The sequence below is a fragment of the Zootoca vivipara genome, chromosome Z, assembly GCF_963506605.1.
Source record: "Zootoca vivipara chromosome Z, rZooViv1.1, whole genome shotgun sequence".
Taxonomy (NCBI): domain Eukaryota; kingdom Metazoa; phylum Chordata; class Lepidosauria; order Squamata; family Lacertidae; genus Zootoca; species Zootoca vivipara.
Genome location: NC_083294.1, coordinates 15,992,108 through 16,019,059, shown reverse-complemented (window position 1 = coordinate 16,019,059; position 26,952 = coordinate 15,992,108). Strand labels below are relative to the sequence as shown.

The following is a 26,952-nucleotide window of genomic DNA, read 5'->3' as shown; positions in this document are numbered from 1 at the left end:
TGGGGAAAGAGCTTGGCATCCTCTGATTGAAAATTAAAAGGATGAAAGAGACCCCTTCTTATTCTGAGGCTCTGCCACCAAGCAACAGCAGAAGCTTCCTCTACTCTGTCAGTGATTTGATTGATTGGTTGGTTGGTTGGTTGGTTGCATTTATAGCCCACCTTTTCCTCCAAGGAGCTCAAGGGGGAAAGCATGGTTCTCCTCCTCCTCCTCATTTAATCCCCACAACAACCCCCTGCCAGGTAGGTTAGGATGAGAGGCAATGGCTGTGACCAAGGGCACCCAGTGGCCAAGAAGGGATTTGAACCCTGGTCTCTCCCAGGTCCTGGTCAGACACTTTAGCCACTATACCACACTAGCTGTGATTTTTATTATTTTTATTGATAGGGAACAGGATCTTGTTGGTGCGCCAATAATGACAGATAGGTGGGGCTGCCCAGCTTTCAACCACTGGAACGTGGGCGCAGTTATCACATGGCACAGCCTGGCTTGGACTGTACCACGGCAGGCTGGAGGAGAAGACTTACATGTAAAAACCTCACTGCACCCAGAGCTTCCCCACCCTTGTGCTCCCTGCTCCATGAGATTTTTGGGGTCATAAGGACATGAGAAGAACCCTACTAGGTCAGACCAATGGCCCATCTAGTCCAGTATCCTGATTTCACAGGAGTCAACCTGATACTCATTATGGGAATCCCCCAAGCAAGACCTGAGCACAAAAGCACTGTCCCCTCCTGTAGTTTCCAGCAAATGAAGCATTTCTGCCTCCAACCGTGGAGGCAGAGCACAGCTATTGCCCTCTTTGGAAGCCATCTAAGTTGGTGGCCATCACTGCCTACTGTGGGAGGGAGTTCCACAGTTTAACTGTGTGCTGCATGAAGAAGTTGTAGAATCATAGAACTGTAGAGTTGGAAGGGACCCCAAGGGTCATCTAGTGCAACCCCATGCAATGCAGGAAACTCAACTAAAGCATCTGTGACAGATGGCCATCCAACCTCTGCTTCAAAACTTTCAATGAAGAAGAGTCATTTCTTTTATCTGTCTTGAAATTTCCAGCCTTCAGCTTCATTGGAAGTCCAGGAGTTCTGGTGCTAGGACAGAGGGAGGAAAATGCAACACAGAGGAAATGACGGGTGGAGGGCACATGGCCTGAGAGTTGTACCCTGTGCAGCTTTGCAGAGATCCAGGCACACACCGTCGAAAAAAAATCTCACTGCTACCCAGTCACTGAGGCCACTGCTCTGGCCCCGAGCTGCAATAACTTACTCTGTTGCCTGAAGGTCTGGCTCCTAACTCTTTACACCTCTTGTGTCTTCCAGGGTGTTAATGGAGAAGAGGTCGAATGACAGCCGGGACTGTGGTCATCACAGGCGGAATATTAGCGACTGTCATATTACTGTGTATCATAGCAGTTCTCTGCTATTGTAGGCTTCAGGTATTTCAATTATAAAAGTGTGCGGGGAGAAGGGGTTTTAAAGGAGAAGAGGCAAAGGTGGGTGAAGCAACAGGTGACCACAGAGCTATGAATTTCAGAATGGTGTAATGATCAATCAATCTTTCCAGGGAACTGCAGCTGTGAGGGGAAGAGGGGATCTTCTAACAACTCTCAGTAACCTCAACAAACTACATTTCTTAGGATTCTTGGAGTGGGGGGGCCATGGCTGTTTAAAGTGGTATAATCATGCTTTAAGTCTTAGGCCCAGGCTCTTTGCAGGAACGTATTCTCCCATACAAACTCGCCTGGGCCCTGAGTAGCCCTTTGTTCAGACCCACCACCCACAGGCCCACTTGGTGGGGGTGCAGGAAAGGGCCTTCTTGGAATTCCTTCCCTTGAGAAGCCAGACTAGATCCCTCTTTGCTCTCCTTCTACTGGCAGGTGAAGATTGTTTTATCCCAACAGGCCTTTAAGAACTGACTGCTTTTTAAAGGACTAATAATAGTGGTGTGCTATTTTTGCTATCTGTATTTTGATAGAGTTGTTTTCATATTGTTTAGATTCTATTAGAATTTAATTACTTTTAAATTATTTTCTTCTATATGTTTTTAACTTTTTGCATTTTATCTCTGTTGTTTTAATTTGTGTAAGACACATTGAGCCCCAGTGTGGTGGGGAAAGTGGGATAAAAAATATTATTATTATTATTATTAGTAGTAGTAGTATTAGCACATTCAAAGTGCATTCTTTCCTTCAAATAATTCTAGGACCTGTAGTTATAGTTCCCACCAACCATTAACAAACTACAGCTCCCAGAATTCTTTGAGCGTGGACAGCAGGAGCGATGTGCTTGCTTGGAGTTTTTGTGGATCTCGTGGGAAAGCATCAATGTCAACCTGAAAGGGAGACATGGTGAGACATACAGCCACCTTCTCATCCAATCCCTGCCTCTTCCCCTCTTTGCCTCCCCCAGTATTACTGCTGCAAGAAGGAGGAGTCCGAAGAGGACGGAGATGAACCAGACTTTGGCATGGATTCCCACATCCCGCCTCTCCACTGCAACCGCAACGTGGCTCTGACGAACGGCCCCTCCTTGTACCGATCTTCCTCCTCCCCCTACAAGAAGCACTCCCAGTGCCGGACAGTATGCCCCAGCTGCTCCCACTATGAGCCACCCACCTTCTTCCTCCAGGAGCCAGAGGACGAGGAGGACGAAGAAGAAGAAGAGGAGGTCCAGAATGGAGGCGACCTCATCAACTACAAGGCCATCAGCCAGGAAGACCTGGAGCTGCCCGCCAACATGAGTGGCCTCCAGGCCCTCAACCCCAACCGCCTCTCAGCCATGCGGGAGGCTTTCTCCCGCAGCCGCAGCATCAGCACGGACGTCTAATGAGTGCCAGCAGCAGTGACCCACAGCTCGACGGTGGGTAACGTTGGTGGCATACATATCCTGCTGATTCCTGCATTGTAAGGGGTTGGACTAGATGTTCCTTTGAGTCTCTTCCAACTCTCTAATTCTATGATTCTGTGAAAGGGTGTCCCCCACCCCCTTCCCTGAATACCCTTGTGGCTTAAAAATAATAACATGGCGTCACTCTTTTACAGTACAAAAAAATACCCACAGAGAGTCTTTTAAAAATGATGAATGTATTTATATGTTAACGATGGATAATTATCTATATACCTATTAAATAATGCACTATATAAAGGGGAGGAGGGAGAATTAATAGATTTGATGGGTGCATATAGGTTTTCTAAAGTTTAGTGTTGACAATAGTTTCTTTTATATCTATATCTATATATCTATATATAAATATAGATGGATACATACAGTGGTACCTCGTGTTACGTACTTAATTCGTTCCAGAGGTCCGTTTGTAACAGGAAACCGCTCGTAACATGAGGCACGCTTTTGCTAATGGCACATCCCCCTGCTGCCGTGCCTCCGGAGCGTGACATCTGCTCGCATCCCAGGGCAAAGGTCACAACAAGGGATATCTACCTTACTTCCAGTTTGCAGAGCGCATAACCTGCAGCATTTGGAAGGGGGACAGTACATAAAACGAGGTGTCACTGTATATATATATATATGTAGATATATGAGAAGATTTTGATATAGGGCATCTTTTGTAAGTGTTAGATTTTCCCTCTTTTCATTTGCTGTCACGAAAGTCTGCAAGTACAAGGCTATGGTGGAGGGGGGCAGCTCCAGGGCAACCCCACGCTTCATGCTGAATTGCCACTGTGCCCTCCTTTATTTTCTGACTGGGTGATGTGCGGTTGTTGCCTGCCTTCCTGTGACAACTTTTCAGATGTCTTCTAGGACCTTGGCTGGAGACAAATTCAATCTTGCCTTTATTTTTATTTATTTTTATTTTTTTACTAAATAACAAGCCACAAATGCCACCCAACCACCTGGCACATAATCTCACCTCATTAGGACCCACCACCTCCCAGGGAGCAAGCAGGGACTTCTACAGAAATGACCTCTGGATATTGCCATGAATGAAAAGAAGTATTTTGCCAGAGTTAATGGACTGAGTTTTCCAGTCCTGGTGTGGGGAACCTTTGGCCCTCCAGAAGTTTCTGAACTACAACTCCCATCACCCCTTGGGATCTCTGGGCATGCTTGCTGGGGCTGATGGGAGTTGTGGTTCAGCAGCATCTGGAGGGCCAAAGGTTCTCCACATCTGATTCAACCACACTATATTTTGACTTTGGTGTGCTCCCATCTTTAAAGAAAATGGGGAGATCTATTATTATTGTCTTGCTTAACACCATTGTTCTACATCAGAGGTGAGGGGGGGGAAGGGTCAGATGTAGTCCTCTAGGTAGTGGAGGCTGGCCTGTTTGCACCAATGGTAGTGGAGGCTGGCCTGTTTGCATCCACCTCAGTCTAGGAGTGTGCAGATGTTGCACTCAGTTTGCATTTTAAGGCAAACCTACCCAATCTGCACTTTCCATGGCCCAAAACACAGCTATCCTTTGAAATTTGCACTTCTCTGAATTTTGCAATGCAGTTCTCCAGCCAGTGTCCAAAAAAATGCATAAACTTGGGTAAAGTGTGCATATAAAAATGTATCTGTCTGTGAAAATGCATTACATTGGGAGAAATTGCTTTGCAACAATGTATATGCTAGGGAAAACCGCATACACAAATGTGCATCGTATATGAATTTTGCACTGGAGTGCTGGTGACGTGGAAATGTGGAGAACTGAATTTAAGAGTGGAAAAATGAGAAAATGATGGGAAATGAACATTGACAGGTCTGCACAGCCAGCCAGAACAGGTATATTAACGTTTTCTATTTGCCCCAGTTATTCTGCATTAGCTGAAGTTCCCAAACTGTCTTCAAGGTCAGGCCCACGTATTGCACATTGCAGCAATCTAACCCAGAGGTTTATCAGAGCATGGATTGCTGAAGCCAGGCTCTCTGTCATGCAAGCCATAGAGAAAAGTGTGGTGGCATTACTCCAGTACCATGGCTACTCCTTACGCCCAGGTTGGTTCTTCCCACTCACGTCCCTTGTCAACTCAATACCGTGTTTCAACACTCATGAATAGGAAATGTGTTCAGATTTGAAATGTACTAAACACCCGATGCTAGCACCCCTCTTCAAGGAATTGACAGAGGAGAAACTGATCATTTAATCTTGTTTGGACAGACAACCTTATACGGGGTCAAGTTCGTGTTTCTAATAAAAGCGAAACTATTTTAGGGACGATCTGCCAGTATGTGACCATGTTCTTGCTCTGCAGGATATTACATCGACTTGCCCCTAACCAAAATTTCAGGAAACCTCCCACAGATGCAGGGTTCAATGCAGGGAGCCCCCTTGTTAGATTGAATCTGTAAGGGGAGAATAGCAAGACTGGAGCCAAGTTCAGCAAAAGGCAAGGAAACCAGGTTCAATCAACAGCTATTCACATAATGAGCTCTATCTGGATTTCTTTTCTAATTCCATGGGGTGGGGTATCTTGAATTAAAGCACATTGCTCATACATGAGTTCAAGAAACATTCATTTCACTGGGAGCACAGGCAAAAGAAGTAGCTAGTAGACTGGGCCTCGCGTTCTGGACACTCAGCAATTTGTGGAAGATGGCAAAGAACTGTTTCGTTCAAACAAACATTTGGAGTGCATTATAGCTAAAAGTGCGCCCTTGAAACAGCTGCAATCAACAAATATTATAGAGAGACCTTGCCAGTGGTTCAGGATTGAACCAAGGGATTTAAAACAAATAATTTAAAAAAAAATATTTATTTAAAACAAATAATGAGATTTAAAATAATTAAGTGAAAAGACATCCATCTTGCCTCGGCCTACTTCCTTGAAAATAATGCCCAGCTTGGCAAAATTTCATGCTGTGAGCCTGAAGAGTCTTAATTCCTATGGTCCTCTGTAGTTGCTCTCATCCGAAAACTGTCATAAAAACACTTTGCTCTCATATGAAAGCTCTCATCATAGCCTAAGATCACAACCACACCATATACTTAAAGCGCTTCTATATCTCTTTTAACAGCTTTGGCTCCCCCACAAAGAATCCTTGTAGGGTAGCTTGTTAAAGTGTGCTGGGAATTGTTGGAACATAGGAGGCTGCCTTCTACCCACTCAGACCCTTGGTTCATCTAACTCAGTATTGTCTGGCCGCGGTGCTCCAGGATTTGAGGCATGAGTCCCTCCTAGATCTACCTGGGGATTGAACCTGGGACCTTCTGAATGCAAAGCGGATGTTCTGCCGTCCTTGTATCTCCATGAGGGGCCTCCTAGCAACTCTCAGCATCCTGAACATACAGCACTCCCCCTCCCCAACTATTAAATTGGCATGAGAGTGCTTTAATTGTATGGTGTGGGTGTGCCCTAGAACACAGGGACCAACTTGTGGCTTTTCAGTCAAAATTTAAGCAGGTCACCTCAATCCCTCCAAATGAGCAAATGATTTCGCTTCGCAAGCACTTCCGGTTTGAAAGCACAAAGATGGAGGCCGTTAGCAATGTCATCCGTTTCCTGGACTTGTAAAACTCTATCCAGGAATAACTTTGCAACTTTCAAGGGACTAACATTCCAATTGGTGGTTTGGGGTTCAAAGCCTTCAGGGACTTTATATATAGAGATGGGTGTACGCAACCTAAGGGGGCGGGGGGGGTGGATGGTTGTCCAAAGTGCAAAATATCTTTCTGCAACATTGACTAGAAACATTGGTATTTTATGTCAATGGGTATTATTATATCAATGGACATGCCAATTCTGTTACTGCTTGGTGTCCCCCCCACACCCATTGCCTGCCCCCACAGCCATCCAGTTTGTGACAACATTCAACAGACCGGTGTAGAGCTTGTCTGAGGCCCGGGGGCTAGAGTCTTGTTAGAATAAAGTTATAAACTCAAACAAAAAAGCAGCTGTTCCCTGGTGGGGCCCCTAGCCAGCTTAGCCCTCTGAGACTCAGGACAAATGTACCCGGCTACCCACCCCACCCCACCCCTGCACGGGCCTGACTCGCACTATCCTAGGCCATGTCCTGTATGACAAGTTTCCATTTTGCTGTGCTCAGTCTTTGAAGTGATCTGATGTAATTGCAGCTACTTCTACGGAACTCTGGGTAAATTTTGTACAACTCTTCTTAAAACTTGCACTTTTTTCGATGGCATTTTTATTTTCAAAAAGAAAAAAAAGGCATTTGTTGCATTAAAATTGTGGTTGTGTTTATTATCTTCCTATTATTTATTCTGTGCTCATCTCCCCACCCCGCACCACAACCCCATGGCCCTTCATTGTATACCTTTGAAATTAATTGAAATATTTCATGGATTTTCATTCATTTTGCCTTGTGGTTATCTTGTACAGGCCTTCTGGACTCTTAAGAACAAAAACTTTAAAAAAAATAAACCTATCTTTGACTTTGTTCTCGAGGGAGAAGTGTGCTCTTTTTCATGACACCTGTTTTATTTAAGAGCGGGTCCATTGAAAGTAATGAATCGGACTATTGGTCCATGTAGCTCAGTATTGTTTACACAGGTTGGCAGCGGCTCTCCAGGGTTTCAGGCAGGGGGCATTCTGAGCCCTATCTGCAGATGCTGCCAGGGATTGAATCAGGGTCCTTCAACATGCAGAGCTGATGCTTTGCCACTGAAGGATGGACCGTCCCAATTTAAGTTAGCCTGCTAACTTAGTCATATCAATTATTTTCAGTGGGTCTCCTCTGAGTAGGATTATCTTTGAATACAGGCTATGGTATTCAATGGTATTCTTTGTGGTGCAGAATATGGCAACCTGAAAAATTCAGCTAGCTTCCTTCCTTCCTTTCTTTCCGAGAAGGAAGTTTTCTGGACCACCGTTTGCAAAATGTCTGCTAGCTAAGGCTCATTTTTATACTACATTAAAATGGAATACACCCTTTTAGTGCAAGAAGAAACATCACTCTATTTTAACTGAGCTCAATTTCTCCACGAGGTACTATAAGCAGGGCATGCACATAGATGCAAAGGATCATTTTATCAGAGGGCACAATTGCTACCACTCTATATTGGAAGTGATTGAATGATGCAGTCAGTCATTCCAACCGGCATGCAGATGGCCCTGGGTTCAGTCAATTAAAATGATCAGGCAATGGGCCAGATGTCCTTCTACCCAAGACCCTGGAGAGCTGCTTCCAGTCAGGGTGTACTTGGTACAAGGCATATGCATATGCAGTCTAAAATCAGTGAGAGTTCTCCTATTACGATTCATAAGAAAGGCGGAGGAAGAGGTCAGTGTCCTTCTACTGTGGATCAGCACCTGATGTTCAGGTGCTATTCATGCGATCAGTTACATAAATTACGGAAGTTGCGTGATTTCGCCACAACAGACAGTGAGATGAATGATGTCATTTTTGGCAGAAGATGAACTGCAGCTGAACGGACACATAATATGATGCCACCTTAATGTCCCAAGAATCCAGAGATTCCAGATTCCAGTATTTGTTGTCGGGGGTGTGTGTGTTAGGGTGGAACATTCATTCTTCTCGTCGTTCTTTTAAACCACAATGTCCAAAGCAAATGGGCCAAACACCATGAAGACACCAAGCTGGCACTATAAATATGACAACTTTTATTTTAAAATATACTTAATGGGTACAGTTTCTGTGGTTACAGGGATAAAGTTCACTGTTTGTAAACAAATATACTTATTTCTTTATTTATCTTTTAAAAAGAGAGAGAGAGCGTGACTCTCTTTGTGATATAAAGTGCTGCTGTTATGTTTTCGTTACTCTACAACTATTGCTGGCTTTATGTCTTTTCTTTTAATTAAAGGACTACACGGTCTGGGATTTGATTACACAATAAAATAAAATAAAAAATCTCTGAAAACGTAGACACCTACATATTATATCTAATGGGATTTTTGGCTTAGAGTCACCTGGGGAGCATTAAGTTCCGCTCCTTAAGTCATAGCTGTCAAGTTTTCCCTTTTCTCGCGAGGAAGCCTATTCAGCATAAGGGAATTTCCCTTATAAAAAGGGAGAACTTGACAGCTATGCCTTAAGTGCTGAGCTGCTGGGGAATGGTATTGAAAATAGAAGGGAAAGGGACAGCTTACAAGAGGATGAAGTCAAAGAGAGAGTAAGAGGCAGAGAGAGAGAGAGAGAGAGAGAGAGAGAGAGAGAGAGAGAGAGAGAGAGAGAGAGAGAGAGAGAGAGAGAGAGAGAGAGAGATTGTGTTTTAATTACAATGGGGTCAGTCCTGGTGGCGCTGTGTGTGTGTTTAGAAAACTATGCCTTTTACAAATCTAGAGTATAACCTACTGGCATCAGTGAGGGCCAGCAACTAGGATGTCTTTAAAAGAAGATTAATTTATGGTGGGGGAAAGGATCAGTGGCCACTAACCCAGATGGCTATGCTCTCCCTCCACTGTGGATACCAATTGCTGTGAGTTGCAAATAGGGAGAGTGCTGATATACCTGGCTCCTGCTTGTGGGCTTCCCATCAAGGCACCTAGGCAGTCACTGTTAGAATGGACTAGGTGGCCTTACCCAGCAAAGCTCTTCTTAGCTCTACCTCCACTGTATGAGGTTTGTATGCCTCTGAATACTAGCTTCTGGAAATGGTAAGCGGGGGGAGTTGCTGTTGTACCTGCAGGCTTCTCATTGGGGCATCTGGTTGGCCACTGTGAGAACAGGATGCTGGACTAGATGGACCACTGGCATCACCCAGCAGGAGATGGTAGGAGAAAGGTTTTCTCTCTCAGGGATAAAACAGGAATGTGGTACTTGGCAACAATGCATTTCTGAAAGGCAGTTTCTTTACCTAAGGGGAGGGATTGCCGATCCCTGCATTTTAACTAGATGGAATATATGCCCGTCGTGCAAAATGGTAAGCTGGAGAACAAACCACTGTGTTTCAGTCATTACAGCAGTGTGTCAGAATCTCTTTCTCAGCAGCTCCAGTTGGAGTGCCTCACCTGATGCTAAGCAGGTCAGGTCAGGGCGCCCCTCGATGCAAACCTGTGTGTAAAATTAGAAAGTGGAAAGAGGGCTCCCAAGGGACAGGGATGAAATGGCTGTTCTAATTCTGTTTGTATTGCAGAGGAGATGAAGGGGAGGCACAAAAGTTCAAAGACAACATAGCCATTGGAAAACAAGAACTAAAAGGGGGGGGGGAATATTCATGATGTCTTTTTAAAAAAACAAAACAAAACGCGACTTTCCTCATGGAGTAGGGGGTTCTGATCTACAGTAGTAGCAAATGTAACAATGCGTCCCTCCATTTCCGGAACCTAGGAGGGAGGAGGGAGGTGAAGCAGGTGTCTTGGATTACAGGACCTCCATCCCTTACTCTCCATGTTGTGGCATAATGGGTAGGCAGACAGGCAGGAACTGTCCCAGTTTGCACCTGGCTGCTCCTGTGTCCCGCTGGATGCTGTGGAGAACCACTGGATCCCTTTGGTCCTGTCTTAGGAATGGGGAGCTCGGCAGGACCTGCAACAAGCTTTGCTGTAATACCAGTGGCTGCAGAGGTTCACCTTGATGGCCAGAGCACAGTTGGTCCCCGCTTGGTCCTGGCAGCTGTCATCTGCAAGAGGAAGCCCAGACAGGTGAGTGGGGCCAGGTGTGGCACGGAGGAAAGCAAGTGGGAATCATCACCTGTGCAGAGAACTCCAAACAACTTCACTTTCAATACGGTGAGCCAGTTTTCCCAGGGCAGCCACAGACATTAATATTTGGAGGTGCTCACTCCAAGGAATTCTCTGAGGAATTTCAAAGAGGAACAGGGTGTAGCTCCCTGGGTAGGGTACATGCTTTACTTGCAGAAGGTCCTAGGTTTGAACCTTGGCATCTCCAGCTAAAGCTGGGGAAAGACTCCTAACAGAAACCCTAGCAATTCACTGCCAGTCAAAAGGCGCTCTTGCCCACCTAGAGATTCAAGCCCCCCCCCCCCCCGCCGCCACCTGGAGGGGGCCAGGCAAGCCTGGAGACTTCAGCTCAGACCCGGAAGTCCGGCAACCCTACACCCATCTCCCCCTGACCTGGAGGTTCAGTTGGACAAGGCTGAAGATCACACGTCTGTTTCCCAACAGGCTTCACGAGAGGGTCACAGCCCCGGACGAGATCCTTCCCCTGGTAACACTTGACATCTCGCATCCTCACGCCAATGCCACAAGTTTTTGTACACTGTGGGCAAGTAAAAGAGGGGAGGTTCATTTGTTACAACAAGCATTTTCAGGACTAAGATTCAACCTTTTGAGAAGTATCTGCTCAGAGTAGGCCCACTGAAATTAATGGACATGATCGACGTAGGGATGTTGATTGCAAGTCGTCTGCTCTACCTAAGGCTGCATCCGTACCATACATTTAAAGCAGTATCATACCACTTAACAAACTAAATATATGAGGATTCTTTGTGGGAGACTCATAGATGTTTAAAGTGGTATCACAGTGCTTTAAAAGCATAGTGCATTGGAGTATACCTGCTTCATACCGGTAGAATTATAGCATTTGAAGGAACCCTGGGGGGTCAATCTAGTCCAGCCCCATGCAATGCTACGGGCAACCTGGTTGTCCTTCACTCTGTTCCCTGGTGGGCATGGGTTGGTAGCAGTGAGGTGATATTGCTTTAAAATCTATGGTGTGGTTGTGGCCTAAAACTGAGTTGGATGCAACCCATATTTGGGGTGTGGGGGAAAACTGCAGAAGAGTTGGTTTTTTTCGGGGAGAATGTTTGGGGAGCCTAATTAACTCCACCTCCAGGAATCCGAAAGCTCTGCAGCATTTCAGCGGCTATTGGGCTGATCCCTGATGTTATCCGAGAATGCCCGGCAGCCATCGCAGAAGCACAAATTCCCTTTAGAGGAGCAGAGTGCAGAATGAACTCTTTCCCCCTGGCTCTCACCCGGCAGAGGCCTGCAGCCGCTCAGCCAGTGGAGACTTCAGCATAGGTGGTTGCCAGGGACTGATTAGAGCCCAGTTGCTGTCGTTGCCGCAGCCAAGGCGAACTGCCGTCCGCCGTTGTAGTGGCTCCAGGCAGGACACAGCCTGCCAAGATGTAATCGGAACTGGCTGTGCTTTTTTTGGAGAAGGCGGGAGGAAAGTGGAGCACAGGGAGACTTTCCTTTTCACTGCTGAGCCAAGGAAGGGGGAGGGCAGTGACAGAGTGCATGGTGTCTGGACGTCAGAAGGCCAGAGAAGCAATTAATTAGGCCCGCCAGTGTGAAAGCAGTTTACCCATTAGTGATAAACAACCTAACGTTTGGTTATGTTTGTGGACAGTCCTAGAATTGAATGACTGTCAGGCCACTCAACCAATATGAAATCTAATTTCTACGATTCCCTTTTGGTTACATTGTGCTCCTAATAGTTACTATTCACTTGATTTGTCAGGTCTGTCAACTAGTATGAAATCACCTGGTATGAAATCACTCCTCTTCATTTATATTGCACTCCTAGTAGCTACTGCCCACTTGCTTGTCAGGCCTATCTGTATGCTCCTAGTTGCTGCTGCTCATTCATTTATTTTGTGCTCCTAGTTGTAAGTACTACAGACCCTTGTTCATACTGCAATTTCCCAAAAGGGGAAAGTATTTTTAATTTTGCAGGCACAACAACCCCGTGAAGTCGTGTGGTCCCATTCTCATTTTAACAGAGGTAGAATGGAAGCTGTCCAAATCTCTGATTTGTAGGGTGCTCAGTCCCATCGCAGTCCCCTACAGGACCATTTTGTCTTCCCAGCATGGTTCACCCGCTGTCCACCTCCCCGCCCACCAGTTTCTCACCTCTGACCAAGGGGTCGTGTACCACTTGAAACAAGGCCGTTCAAAGCAGGTTGTATCCTCAGCTGGCTTCTTAGTGACATCACACTCAGTTGGGTTGCGGGTTTTGAGCTTCCCGTTGACAATCTCCAGGCAAAGGACAATTCGCTTCTTGACCCCCCGGCCGCACGTGGTATTGCACTGTCAAGGTAAGAGTGAGAGCCAAAGTGAAACTGCAAGAGGAGGAGTGGGGAGCCAAATCCAATCCTCCTGCCCCCTTCCTCTGGCCCCTCTCTAGGCCACACACTCTTGCTAAACACTGTTATTGAGTGATTATGCTAGGCTGAGAAGTGTCATTGAATCCTGACAGTGCCTCTTGCTTGCATTTATAGAGGACAGAGAAGAATGTGTCTAGAAACTAGCCTAGTAGGGTTGTCAGACTCCCAGGTAAGACGGGCTGGTCTGCCGCTCCAGGGGACAGGTGGAGGGCTTGAATGTACAGGTGGGTAAGAGGGCTAATAATAATAATAATAATAATAATAATAATAATAATAATAATAATAATATATTAAGAGAACTGTCTGTGCAGCTTGCAAACTTCAGCCTGGCAGGAGCGGCTGCAAATTATAGCATAGACATTCTGGAGAGGGCTGCCCACCCCTGCTTCTTTCTCCCAATTAACTCCCATCTCTAGGGCCCATCCCTAGGTCTCTGGTTTGGGCCCTGAATTCTCAGGGTCTGTGATGCTCCTGACCTGGTAAACTCTATAGTCAAGTATACAAAGGCAAAAAAATTGCACTCAGTGCTCCACCTGATTTTTGACTCTTGATTCCTCCCACCATTGGCAGGTACCCACCCACCCCCACCCCCCACACCAGAAGGTTGTCCAAAAAGGAATGCAGCCCTCAGGCAGGGGAAAAAATTTTCCCCTGCCACCTAGGCCTAGAGAGTGGACCATGCTGCTCTTTGAGCAAACTTACCCTTTCCCAGTCCTGGGTGAGCCAGTGAGCGGGGCAGTTCTTGTCCCCACAGGGGTGGATTGCCAGTGGCTTGGTCTCCAAGTTGCACTGCGATTCTGGCACCACACGGCCATCGCTGGTTTTGCAGTAGACGTGCCGGATCATCCGCCCCTGTCCACAGCCTCCACTGCACTGGAAGATAAACAGACAAGAAGGTAATAAAGACAAATGTGCATTTGCATACCATCCACTCAATGCCACTTCAGCCCTTTTGGCTGAATTGACTACTAACCTCAGATAGCACCCAACCACCCCAAATAATGAACCAATCTCTCCTTCCACATTAAAAGGGTCATGGGAGGGTTATTTCTGGGACTGAGGTGAAACCGTGAAGCTCCCTTGTTATTTTGGCCACTGGATGCTGCATTTTGTTTGAGCAATCTTGTTATATTTATAGTATTGAAACATATTTTTGTATGTTATTATGATTTTGCTTTGCTATGTTATTATGAAATTGTTACTATGCTATTATGTTGCTGTGTTATTATGAAATAGTTTTTGCAGTGTTTGTTTGAAATGCACCCCCGTTTCTTTCTTTCTTGTAAGCTGCTTGCAGGCAAAGCAGATGCTATGTCACTGGGCTGTGCCACTTAACCTAAAGCAAGATTCTAGTCCTCATCATTATGAAGAAAGGGCTGAATTAAATAAGAATGCAAGAATCGTCCCTCTGCTGAGTCAGGCCATCAAGCTCCACATTCCCAGCCCAACCTGGATTGAACCTAGGACCTTCTGCATGCTAAGCAGGTGCTCTAGCACTGAGCTACAGCCATTCCCTAGGCATATTCTCATTTTCAGAGAGCACAGGAGAACAATTCCAGTAGGTCCTGACCTTTTCCCCAGCCATCAAGCCAGCCTGTTAATTCAAACCAGTTCAGGGCCTCCAACAGAAAGATCTCCCCAGCCCCCTTTAAAATGCAAATGTCTGCAAATAAGTTCACTTTGCTTACAAAAAACGAGGGAGACATGGAGGGGGCATTTCCTTGGCTGATATTTACAAACCCCTTTGTGGGTCTCCTTTTGGGAGACAAGCTCCTCACAGTTGCCAGCCATCACCATGGAAACGGCTTATTTTTAGGCACTGCCACTGAATTGAAAATGGCGGGGTGGGGAATAAGCCAAGACGGCAGTCCACGTGACATAGATTATTTCACTTAAAAGACAAACAAAGCCTAAGACAATTGCATTCTAGACCAGCTTGGGTTTTTAAAAATGCATGTCATCTTTGAGACAAAGTTTGGATGCTTCCCCAAGGTCATAATCCTGCCCCATTTCCAAATGTGGGTGGAATGATAGGACAGGATGCTTTGGGCCCTGAATTCAGTTGATTGCAAGCTTTGATTCGAGAAGGTAGATTATTCTACTAGTAAAACCCAGAGCTGTTTCTGGAAGACCACTTGGGTGCATGTAACACTTGGTGAACTGACCCAGGAAAGCCACCTCTGATGTTCCTAAGCAGGAATGGAGGTTCAGGGTAGTCTCCAACAAACACATCTAGTTAGCACGAGCACTATTGGAACATAGGAATCTGCTTTACACTAAGTGCATCTAGTCCAGTATTGTCCACACTGATTGGCAGCAGCTCTGCAGCAACGGCAGACATTCCCAGCCCTACCTGCAGATACCACTTGGAGATGAACCTGGGACCTTCTGCATGCAAGGCAAATACTCTACCCCTGAGCTATGGCCCTTCAGCTTGCACCTCAGAACATCTGCCTCTCTTCTCTGTGCTGCAAGCACCCAAACCATTAGGGAGTATGTGAGCAGGAGAAGGGGGAAGTCCAATTGCACAAGCAGAAACCCTCGCAGCAATGTGATCTGATGCTCAGCATTACTCTGGATGCAACCCTGTGGATTACTTTGGACTATGGATAGGGAAGCAATCTAGTCCCTTTTTCATTATAATGTCAGCCTAACTCATTAACAGCTTCCTAAAATAAAGCATAAACCACAAACACAGCTAACCTCTGAAATTTTCAACTCTCTGAATTTTGCAGTGCAGCTCTCTAAGCTAGACATTGTACAAAAATGTGTGCATAAGGTGAGAGTGTCCATAAATATGGATCTATTTGTGAAAACATCACAGCCAAAATATGATAGGGAATACTCCTTGGAAGAAGAAGAAAGTGCACCAGGGAAAGTGTGTGTAAAAAGGCATCTATTTGTGAATAGGAATTATAAGAGGGGAAATCACTTGCAAAAATTAGGGAAAAGTGTATATAAATTGCATGATACTGAAAACAGGATTTGGCAATGCATCCTCTATCAGGGAAAATTCTGAGCAAAAAAAAAAAGGTGTACATTAGCCAAAACTTTTACAAAATGTTTCCTGCACCCACCCTCCAGCCTCATCTTAAAAAACTGCAGCACACACACACACACTCACAGTGTCGTAAAAACAATTATGAAATTGTTTCCATCTCTGCTTCAGAGGCTTCCAGAGCAGGGGAGGAACAGCCACCTGTTCTTCTGTCCCTTCAAGAAAGTAGGACAACCTTTCCCAACCACATGCCTTCCAGATGTTTCAAACAACAACTTCTATCAGCCCCAGCATCATACAGTATTGCTTAGGACCATGGAATCTATGGTTTCTCTCTGCCACCTGAACTGAGTCCAGAAGCAGAGAAAATTACAAGTTTCGTGTTCTTCAACCTGCATTGAAGCAGCCGTCTCCATTCAGTCCCCTCTAGATGTTTCGGACTACAACTCCCATCATTCCCAGGGCAGCACAGACATTCTCTCATTAGCCTCAGTATCATACCGGTCGAACTGGCAGGGAATGATGGCTGCCTTATAGGAGACAGGGGTGAGGAGTTGTCTGCAGCTGGACTTCTGCTTACAGCTGGAGACATGCTTTTTTACTGGAAGCCAAGGAGTGTCTGCCAAGCATACAGCTAACAAATGCAATTTAATCCCCACACTGCGGGAAACTGTGCCAGCTTGGCTTAACCGATAGCTTTCAGATGGCAAAAACAGACACCACAGACATGGGTAATTCAGACGCTAACCCAAAAAAAGGAGCCTTCAGGGTCCTCTGGCTCACGCCGGTCTTCTCTCGTAATTGCACAGAGCAGCCACCCAGAGCTGTGAGGATTTTGCATGGGGCTTTAAATAGCCACCTGACTCCAGGCAAATAATTGGAATGAAATAAATTTTTCTTTCTCTCTCATAACACTAGGACTCGTGGATGTCCAATGTTGGAATATTCAGGACAGATAAAAGTAACTCCCTCTTCACCCAGAGCTGAGTTAAACTATGGAACTCGCTCCCACAGGAGGCGGTGATGGCCACCAACCTATAGAATAATAGAACTGTAGTGTTGGAAAGGTGTCAGGAGTTGGTGTCGGAAATAAATCACACAGAGTAAGTGGCATTAACTCTTTATTAGAAGAAATAAGGTCTGCTCAAGAGCGCCAGGCCTAATGAACACAGGAACTCTTCTCAATAATTACAGGTAGGTAGCCGTGTTGGTCTGACGTAGTTGAAACAAAAATAAATAAATAAATTCCTTCCAGTAGCTCCTTAGAGACCACCTTAGAGACCAACTAAGAAGTGCAAGCACACTTCTTCAAATACCTGCACATGAAAGCTCATACCTATGACAAACTTAGTTGGTCTCTAAGGTGCTACTGGAAGGAATTTTTTTATTTTTTGTTTCTTCTCAATAGGTCTCCTCCTCCCCTAGGTACTTCCCAAGCAACTTGAGAGTACTCTGACATGCCTGTCGCTGTTCCTCCCTCTTCATACCTCATTTTGTCCTGGCAGACCAGGGGGAAGGGAGCTTGTTGCAGCAAGATGGGGAAACACCCTCACATCTTCACCACCCTGACTCATCTCTGCCTCTTGGCCTCCCTCCTCTCCTGCTTCTGCCTCTGATTCTGATTCTGGACTTCTCTGTGCCAGGGACTCTCCCTGCTCACTAAATCCTGTTACCTCTTCATCTTCTGTCCACAGCATTCACCAAGCTTTTAACTCTATCAAAAAAAGAAATAAGATTGTTCTGCCATGGCTTGTTTTTCAGAAGCCCAAGCTGGGTTTTTGTAATCACAGCAACCTTTTCTAAGTGCTCACAGACCAACTGTTTAATTATCTAGATTCAGGCAGGTAGCCATGTTGGTCTGATGCAGTAGAAAAAAATTAAAAAATTGTCCAGTAGCACCTTAAAGGTAAAGGTAAAGGGACCCCTGACCATTAGGTCCAGTCGTGACCGACTCTGGGGTTGCGCGCTCATCTCGCATTATTGGCCAAGGGAGCCGGCGTATAGCTTCCAGGTCATGTGGCCAGCATGACAAAGCCGCTTCTGGCAAACCAGAGCAGCACATGGAAAAGCCGTTTACCTTCCCGCTGTAGCGGTTCCTATTTATCTACTGTATATTCCTGCGTATAAGACTACTTTTTAACCCAGGAAAATCTTCTCAAAAGTTGGGGGTCGTCTTATACGCCGGGTCGTATTTCTTATACGGCAGGTATATCCCAAACTCTATATTTTAACTGGAAAAGTTTGGGTCGTCTTATACGCCCAGTCGTCTTATACGCCGGAATATACGGTACTTGCATTTTGACATGCTTTCGAACTGCTAGGTTGGCAGGAGCTGGGACCAAGCAACGGGAGCTCACCCCGTCACAGGGATTCGAACCGCCGACCTTCTGATCAGCAAGCCCTAGGATCTGTGGTTTAACCACAGCGCCACCTGGGTCCTCCAGTAGCACCTTAGAGACCAACTAAGTTTGTTCTTGGTATGAGCTTTCATGCATCTGAAAGATATCTGAAGAAAGGTATCTGAAGAAGTGAGCATGCACACGAAAGCTCATACCAAGAACAAACTTAGTTGGTCTCTAAGGTGCTACTGGATGATTTTTATATTTTTTTAAAATATATTTCTGTTTAATTATCTGTTCAAGGACCTTTCCTGGTACTGCTGTTGGTAGTTACCTGGGTCTTCTTTTTCCTCTTTTTGAAGATGGAGACAACATTTGCCTGGCTCCAGTCTGCAGGGACCTCACCTGTTCTCCAAGAATTCTCAAAGATCATAGTGACTATTAACAAAGCTAAATGAGTTGAACCACCATGTACAAATGCAGTATATCTGTAGATAGCAGACGCTTGGTTCAATCAGTCAGGGAGTGCAGCTGCCTCCCTGCCGTGCTTATGAGTTTCATGGAGCAAAATCCTTAGCCAGATAAACTAGCCAGCTGCAAACACACACAACACGCCCTACTTTGTTTCTCATTTAGATCTGGTTCTCCCCCAACTCCCCTGCCTCCATTTGCAGATGGTTCCCTCCCCACATACCCTTGTGGACTCACCGGGCCCCAGTCAGAGACGGTCCATTGTCTGTCACAGGGGGCGCCACTGCAATTCTTCTCCGCCAAGGGCCTGGTGCTAGCATCACACAGCCTCTCTTCTTCTGAACACCGGATGTCTCTGCTGACAATGCTCCTCTCACCGCACTTGGCTGTACACTGGGGGAAGGGAGAAAGGGAAGAGGAAGTGACCGAAGAGCTTGTGTTTCTGACAGAGACAGGGAGCACCCCAGGAGCCAGGCCTGGCTAAGAACTGACATGTAGATTTCCATAAGGAAGAAGTGAGGAAGCTCAGGTTCTGGGGTGGGAGCAAAATGGCCCTCCAGACCTCTTTCTCTGGCCCTCAGAACTCTCCCCGAGTCACACCCTCTCTTTTCAGGCCACACCCTTCACTAGCTCTCCTTTCTGCCTACCTGGAATATACCCTTGAACTAAACATGTCATATGCTCCAATGCCACAACAGCAATTTCCTGGAAAACATCTTCCCATTTTTTTTCTTGTGAGAGCATGGTGGCCATTTTGGGAGCCATGATCTTGTGTGATTTTGTACCACAATTTCCCACCCAAAAAGCACTTTTTCCAGACAAGGCACACCAAAATGTGTCTTTTAGGGGGCTGAGTGAGATCGCAACCCTGGAAAAAAAGCACTTTTGGAAGGGGGAGAATTGTGGCATGAAATCACACGAGATCACTGTGTCCAAAATGGTTGCCATTCCCTAGCGACAAAAAAATGGGGTGTCCCTGTTTTTCCGGGACATTTGCAGGGTATGACATGTAAGAACATAAAAAGTTAAGAAGAGCCTGCTGGAACAGGCCAAAGGAGGCCCATCTTACTCCAGCACCCTGTTCCCACAGTGGTCAACTAGATACTGCAATGGAAAACCCCAAAGTAGCACCTGAACACAACAGCACAACTCCCCCCCCCCCGTGATTCCCAGAAACTGGCACTCATAGGTATAGGAAAAGGTAAAGGTACCCCTGGCCGTTAGGTCCAGTCACCGACGACTCTGCGGTTGCAGCGCTCAACTTGCTCTTCAGGCCAAGGGAGCCGGCATTTGTCCACAGACAGCTTCTGGGTCATGTGGCCAGCATGACTAAGCTGCTTCTGGCGAACCAGAGCAGTGCACGGAAACGCCGTTTACCTTCCCGCCAGAATGGTACCTATTTATCTACTTGCACTTTGACGTGCTTTCAAACTGCTAGGTTGGCAGGAGCTGGGACCAAACAACGGGAGCTCACCCCATCGCGGAGATTCGAACCACTGACCGTCTGATCGGCAAGCCCGCCCTAGGTATTCTCATTTTGACTCAAGAAAACTACCATTTTATAGTTCAAATCGGGGGAAATAAATACAGTAAATGGACAAAAGTACAAAGATTCACAAAATGTTTAGTGGTATGCATACCCCTGCATACCCCCAGAAAAAGCACTGAGTATACTGCCTCCAACAGGGCAGGTATTAACTCTGATAATGCCTCTTGCTTCCCTGGATGGGGGCTAGAGAGGGTGTGGTTTTACCTGTACAGTAAATTAGGCTTCAAAAACAAACCTCTCTACCCCACATCCAGAGAAGCAAGAGGAATTATCAGAGTTCAATTACACATTCCAGCCAGGCAAAAACCCAGGTGTGTAAAGCAAAGGGTTTGTGAAGGTGTGGCCTGGGAAGAGGAACTGTGGCCTATGAGTGTCGCAAGGGCTAGACAGAGAGGCATGGGGACACATTTGGAGTTTGGACCTAAGTACCCCCACATTCCCAATTTGATCTTCAATGTAACATCTCCATCCAGCACATGAACGCAGCCGCTGAGCCCCAAGTCCTGTCTCAAATGACACAGGTGAGCCAAACCCACCAGTATTATGCAGAGTGGGGTTGCAATCACACAGGTGTTGCATTATGCAAGTCTGTTTGGTGCATATTTATACTGTGACAGAAGTGATGACAAGAGCAGAGCGTGGCAATCAGCACCCAGCGCTCCTGATACTACAGTAATCCAATTACCAGTATCTCTTTGGGACTTGGGGGTGGTGGTGGTACAGGGTGGTAAGCGATGCTGCTCATTATTATTTTTGGATGGGAAAAAGGAAGCCAAGGTCTGAAGCTGGCTTGGCTTGAACTTTGCCTGCTGGATCAAAATTAAATTAGTGTTGCTTTTTGGGCTGCAGGAAGGACCCCTGCGCTCCAATGATCTCAGCTTGACACCTACCAAACTGTATAACATAGGTAGCTTAACACAATCAAGACTCTCTCTTTTTAAATCACTCAGTTCAGCACAGGGAGAAGCAATCCATATTTTTTTTATATACCAAAGTGTGGGTGGATGTGTGTTTCTTTTGTGGGGTGGTGGTGGGAGGGGGGGGGAGGAATAAAAAACATCCTATAAAAGCAAAAGAACACAGCAGGATTTCAGTGGGAAGGGCTGGCAGCCAACCATTTACCGCTGGCACTCATCATGGAAGGGGAATTTCAAGTATGAACCAGAAGCATATCCAAGCCCTCTCTTGGGGATGAAGGAGGGTGATCTTGGCATGCCAAGTGCTCTCTATTCAGCAAACTGGTTGCCCCAAGATGCTCTTACTCAGCCTTCAGGAGTGTGCATGAGGGAGAAAAGGCAATACAAGTCTTGTCTTTGGGGGGGGGCATTTGTTTCTCCCACCCCACTGCACAGGTGGCACAATAATTCTGTGGTGTTCAGGCACAGCTAAGGAGAGCCTTCTGGGTCAGGCCAATGGCCTGTCTAGTCCATTTGTTTGTTTTACGGAACAATCCTGACATCCGATTTCTGCTGCTGGGAAGATTTAGAGTGCTGGGCAGTTGGTGGTTCTCCACCAGCAGGAAGGGCTCTGCTCCCATAGATGCCCCTTTTGTGCCTGCCAAAAGGGCCACAGGGCACAGGCTACAAAGTCACCGTTTCGAGTTCAGACTTCCCCGGATTTCGCTGCACAATTCCTCAAAAGGAAACAAATCCCAAAATGTGTACAAGATGCATATATATCGGGGGGGGGAGAGAAGTGTGTTCCCCAAATGCATGTATCAATGAAACAAACATACAAAAATGCTTCCAAAAATTACTATAAGGAAAAGCGGGCCCTAAAATGGTTATGAATTTTCAAGAGGACTTTTATTTTAAAAAAATAAAATACTCTTGAAAAGGTGAGTGGAAATAGGACAAAATGAACTTAAGATTGGAAAGATAATGGACAGATTCAGCCATTCCTAAGGTCAGCTAACTCCAAGCCTAAATCCTTCCCTGTCAAAAACATATCCCTTCTGCAGATTTACCTCTGACCACTCAGACATCTCCCACTGTGGCCCACAGGCTGGGTTTTTGCAGATCTTCCTCTCTTCTGGACGGGTGATGTCAGCAGATTCACACAGGTCGCTGTAGACGGAACTGTCGAACCCAGGCGAGATCATCTTCCAGCATCGGACAATGCGGAACTGGTAGCCTTCACCACAGGTCCTGGAGCACTCACTCCAGCTACTTGTCTCCCACCTGTATTGGAGGGAATGGGACATTTCAGGATAGGAGGTGGTGATGGGGGCAAACCTCAAGAGAGGGAGTTACAGGTAGGTAACCGTGTTGACGTAGTCAGGAAAAAAAATTCCTTCCAGTAGCACCTTAGAGACCAACTAAGTTTGCCATTGGTATGAGCTTTCGTGTGCATGCACACTTCTTCAGATATCTGCAGAAGGTATCTGAAGAAGTGTGCATACACACGAAAGCTCATACCTATGACAAACTTAGTTGGTCTCTAAGGTGCTACTGGAAGGAATTTTTTCCCAAGAGAGGGAATTTTCTCAAGAGAGGGAATGTCCCCATAGACCCCTCAGGAGCCAAGATCGGCAGAGGGGGCCCCCTTGGTAGTACCCCTGCCCTCGGAATCTTTTGGGGGGTTGGCAACCATGGAGAGGGCCTTCTCTGTGGCAGTTCCAAGCTGTGGAACTCCTTTCCCATGGAAATTGGTTTAGAAATTGGTGCCTGAGAAATTGGTTTTGGTTTTCCCTCCCTGTTCCTCTTCCCGTGAGTTGTTGTTGTTGTTGTTGTTGTGATTGTAAGGCTGCAGGTAGGGACTGTCTTGTCTTAATTGACCATATGAGACGTGGGTGGCGCTGTGGGTTAAACCACAGAGCCTAGGGCTTGCCGATCAGAAAGTCGGTGGTTCGAATCCCCGTGACGGGGTGAGCTCCTGTTGCTCGGTCCCTGCTCCTGCCAACCTAGCAGTTTAAAAGCACGAAAGTGCAAGTAGATAAATAGGTACCGCTACAGCGGGAAGGTAAACGGTGTTTCCATGTGCTGCTCTGGTTTGCCAGAAGCAGCTTTGTCATGCTGGCCACATGACCTGGAAGCTGTACACCGGCTCCCTCGGCCAATAACACAAGATGAGCGCCGCAACCCCAGAGTTGGTCACAACTGGACCTAATGGTCAGGGGTCCCTTTACCTTTACCTTTAAGCTGTTCCAGGGAGTCCTTTTGGCTAAAGGATAGGGTACAAATACCCTTTACTTTAGGGTAAAGGCAGTGTAATCAATCATCATAATCATCATCTGACCTCATTCTGCTTTTTAAATTTCTGCTTTCTGGAATTTGTTGCAGTCAAGTAATTGAGCCAAAACCCATTGCATATTTTTAAAATAAAAAAATAAGGCTCTCCTGATCTACTAGACTGAACAGAAGCTAGAAGAAACTAGGAAGTGGGTTCCACAGAATAAGACCCATAACACTGAACTCACAACTCTAGGTGGATAGACCCAGCAGCAAAGCATCAAGGCAGCAAGGGAGTTAGGTGCCTTTAACAACAGGGTGAGGGGCCACCCACATGTCAATCACCTGATATCATAATCTTACCTTGGTTGGCATTCCCTTCCTGCGCAGAATTCATGGACTGGCTCAGGGCGGGTCATTGCATCACAGTACATGTCGTCCACTTCAATTCCATCATAGCGGATGCACATGGCATAGGTGGACATCACACCTGTATTTAGACAGGTTAGTGTGGATCAGGGAAGGGGGATATACCTGCAGCCCTCCAGATGTCACTGGATTCCAGCTTCCAGCCACTGGAATCAGTGTTGGCAATATGGAGCTATAAGGACAAGTGATTTGCATCATGGGAACATTGGAAACTGCCCAGTACAGAATCTGTGACATTTGCTCCTCCAGCCCCACCTCCTCAAGGTCTTCTGCCCCATCAAGAGTCTCTGCCCTACCTTCCATCTTACTCTGCATCACTTTTCACAGGAAGACTTTCCCAGAACACTCTTGGTTCCCATGCCCTGCTACAGGCATAAGAACGTAAGAAGGGCCCTGCGGGGTCAGGCCAAAGTGGGGCCATCCACTCCAGCATCCTGTTCTCACATTTGCCAACCAGATGCCCCAAATGGAAGCAGGATCAGAGTGCAAGAGTTTTCGCCAATTACCATGTATTGAGAGATATACTCTCCCTAGACACAGAGGTTCTGCTGTCACAATAAACCTTTATAAGAAGAGCTCTGCTGGATCAAGCCAATGACCCACACCTGTTCTTACGGTGGAAAGCCTGTTTCCCAGTGGAGAACCTGCAAACAGGACCTGAGCACAAGAGTCTTCTCCCCTCCTGCAGTTTCCAGCAACTGGCATTCAGAAGCATTCAGTTGCTGTCTCCAACTGCAGAGACAGAGCCCAGACCCTATGCTAGTAGCCATTGATAACTCTCTCCTCCTCCATGAATTTGTCGAATCGTCTTTTAAAGTCATCCAAGTTATTGACCATCTTTGCCTCCTGAGGGAGGGAATTCCACAGTTTAACTATGTGCTGTGTACCTTTTGTTCTCCTGCATCTTGAACATTCTGCTGGAATGTGGCCCTCCAGGGCTATGTATGAGGCCCTCAGGATCTCTTCAGGCCACACCCTTTGCCAGACCTGCACTGTACCCTCACTCTGTGTGTTTCTCCCTGCCCAGAAGGGAACCTCACACTTTGGCATTAAGGCCATCTATCTGTCTTGGACAAATCTCAGATCCCAAACCAAATCAGACAGTTTTTGGCCATTCTGGAATCTGTATGGACTGGGTCTTGACAGCCCTGGATTGCCCTGGGTTGGAAAAGGGGGTGCTTATGGTCAGGCAGCAAGGAGAGGGGGCAAAAAGAGACTAAGTAGTCTGCATATATCCTTCTCGCCTTACTGTTGACCACGTTTAATTCAGGTTGAGAAGGGTCAATTAAACATTAGGTGGGTGCAAGCCTTCCCCATTTCAGTCCAGGTCAGCTCAGAACCCTGTCAAGTTAGCCAAATCGTGACCCAAACTGAACCAGAGGTGCTTTCCATGGACCTAATAGAAATGCAAATGGTTTGCTTGGATTGGGAGATGCGAGTTCAGAAACTGAATTCTGCACAGGTGGGATGCTGCCCTTCTGTATCTCTTGCTCAACCCACTTTGGTTTATGGTCCTTCCTTAACACTGGCATGTAGCCACAGGAGGGAATCCAGTCCTTGTGCTAATGGATGTGCCTGCCCAGGGACCTTATAGTAATAATAGTCAGTATGGTGTAGTGGTTAGATTGACAGACTAGGACCTAGGAGTCCAGGGTTCAAATCCTGACTTGGCCACGAAGCTCATTGGACCACTCACTGCCTTTCAACCTAATCTTCTTTACAGGGTTGTTGTGGGGACTGAATGAGGAGGGAAAGAACCATCTTGGAAGAAAAGGGGGGATATAAATGAAATAAATAAATAAACCATTGGAATCATAGAATGGTAGAGTTGAAAGATACCCCCAAGAGCAATCTAGTCCAACCCCCTGCAATGCAAGAATTACAGAATGCTCGGTGTTTAGAGCATCTGCTTTTTGCATGAAAAAGATCCCAGGCTTATTATGATCACCACTGATAATATTAATAATATATTAATTAATATGAACAAGAATGTTGCTGATAGTGCATTTTATGTGATTAAAAAAACTAACATACACATTTATATATTCATTCTTTGATCAGAGATCTACATTGCAAAATTTGGAGCAGCACAGAGTTCATAAGGAACAGGTGCTTCAGTTTGTGCATATGGGATTTAGCAATCTGCTTCCTCTCTTCCCATCCTTGGGGTGAGGGGGCCCTTTGCTGCGTCACCCCCTCAGGCTTACCTGTGGTGCAGGTAGAACTGCAGGGTTCATGGGAGGAGAGTTTCCACCTGTACATATCAGCTGGGCTCATGTTCTGTCCCTTTCGGAACAGCTTCAACCGGTTTCTACACAATGAGAGAGGACAAATCAAATGACGGGTTGATTTTCCACCCCCCAATACTTCCTCACATTAAAAATATTGACGGGGAGGAAAAATAATAAAAATTAATAGTTTTCATCTAATTGGGATTGGGGAGGGTGCTTTAGGCTGCTCGTTGTGCTTTATCAAAATAAGAGGGGAGGAAATAATTTTTGTGAGGGGTGCAAAAAATTTTAAATTTTAAGTTTTGGGATCATTTGTCTATAATCCAACATACCTGTCCTGATTCCCCAAGCAGACTCCCCAGCCTGGTTAGAGGCAGAGCTTCAACTGTCTAGAAATAGAGAGAATGGGATAAAAACACCCACAAAGAGAAACAGTTCAAGTTTTCAATGACAAATATATGTATATAAATATATCAGATAGTTTGCACTCAATCCAATACCCCTGATCGCTAGACACAGAGGGTCCAAAAAGGTGCGGTTTGAGTCCTTGGCATGGAACAGAACCAGGTATGCTGTACTATAAAGTGGCCAGGAAGTCTTGGCACCAGTGTCAAACCTTTCAGAAAGGCCCAGGAGGTAACATCCATCTTCCCCTCCTCTTTGGGTGAGACCATGCATGGCTATGCCTCAAAAACATTTCTCTCTCTCTGGCTGCAATCACTGCCTCCTGTGGGAGGGAGTTCCTTAGTTAAACTCTGCACTACATGAATACAGTAATTGCTTTCTTTTATCTGTCCTGAATCTTCAAGGAAAAACAGTGATATCATAATG

The 26,952-nt window shown here is 46.1% G+C and overlaps 2 protein-coding genes across 5 annotated transcripts in view; one reads left to right on the top strand and one right to left on the bottom strand.

Moving 5' to 3' along the window:
- Positions 1-1,342: 1,342 nt before the first annotated feature.
- Positions 1,343-2,825, top strand: FAM163B (family with sequence similarity 163 member B). The gene is made up of 2 exons (XM_035111580.1): positions 1,343-1,435; positions 2,409-2,825. The coding sequence occupies exons 1-2, from the start codon at positions 1,343-1,345 to the stop codon at positions 2,823-2,825; spliced, it is 510 nt and encodes a 169-aa protein (XP_034967471.1).
- A 6,302-nt stretch (positions 2,826-9,127) lies between these two features.
- ADAMTSL2 (ADAMTS like 2) overlaps positions 9,128-26,952 on the bottom strand; it is a 42,063-nt gene continuing 24,238 nt past the window's right edge. For all 4 annotated transcript variants that reach the window (XM_060270236.1, XM_035114158.2, XM_060270237.1 and 1 more), the window contains 8 exons: positions 26,098-26,201; positions 23,825-23,951; positions 22,258-22,471; positions 18,980-19,135; positions 13,637-13,807; positions 12,681-12,857; positions 10,938-11,082; positions 9,128-10,483 (listed from right to left, as the gene is read on the bottom strand). In XM_060270236.1, the coding sequence (XP_060126219.1) occupies positions 10,365-10,483; positions 10,938-11,082; positions 12,681-12,857; positions 13,637-13,807; positions 18,980-19,135; positions 22,258-22,471; positions 23,825-23,951; positions 26,098-26,201 (1,213 nt within the window). In that variant the 3' untranslated portion in view covers positions 9,128-10,364. The remainder of the gene's footprint in view (positions 10,484-10,937; positions 11,083-12,680; positions 12,858-13,636; positions 13,808-18,979; positions 19,136-22,257; positions 22,472-23,824; positions 23,952-26,097; positions 26,202-26,952) is intronic.

Coding starts and splice junctions, on each gene's coding strand:
- FAM163B (XM_035111580.1), top strand. CDS start 1,343: ATGACAGCCGGGACTGTGGTCATCACAGGCGGAATATTAGCGACTGTC. Junction 1,436..2,408: donor TCTGCTATTGTAGGCTTCAG/GTATTTCAATTA, acceptor TGCCTCCCCCAG/TATTACTGCTGCAAGAAGGA.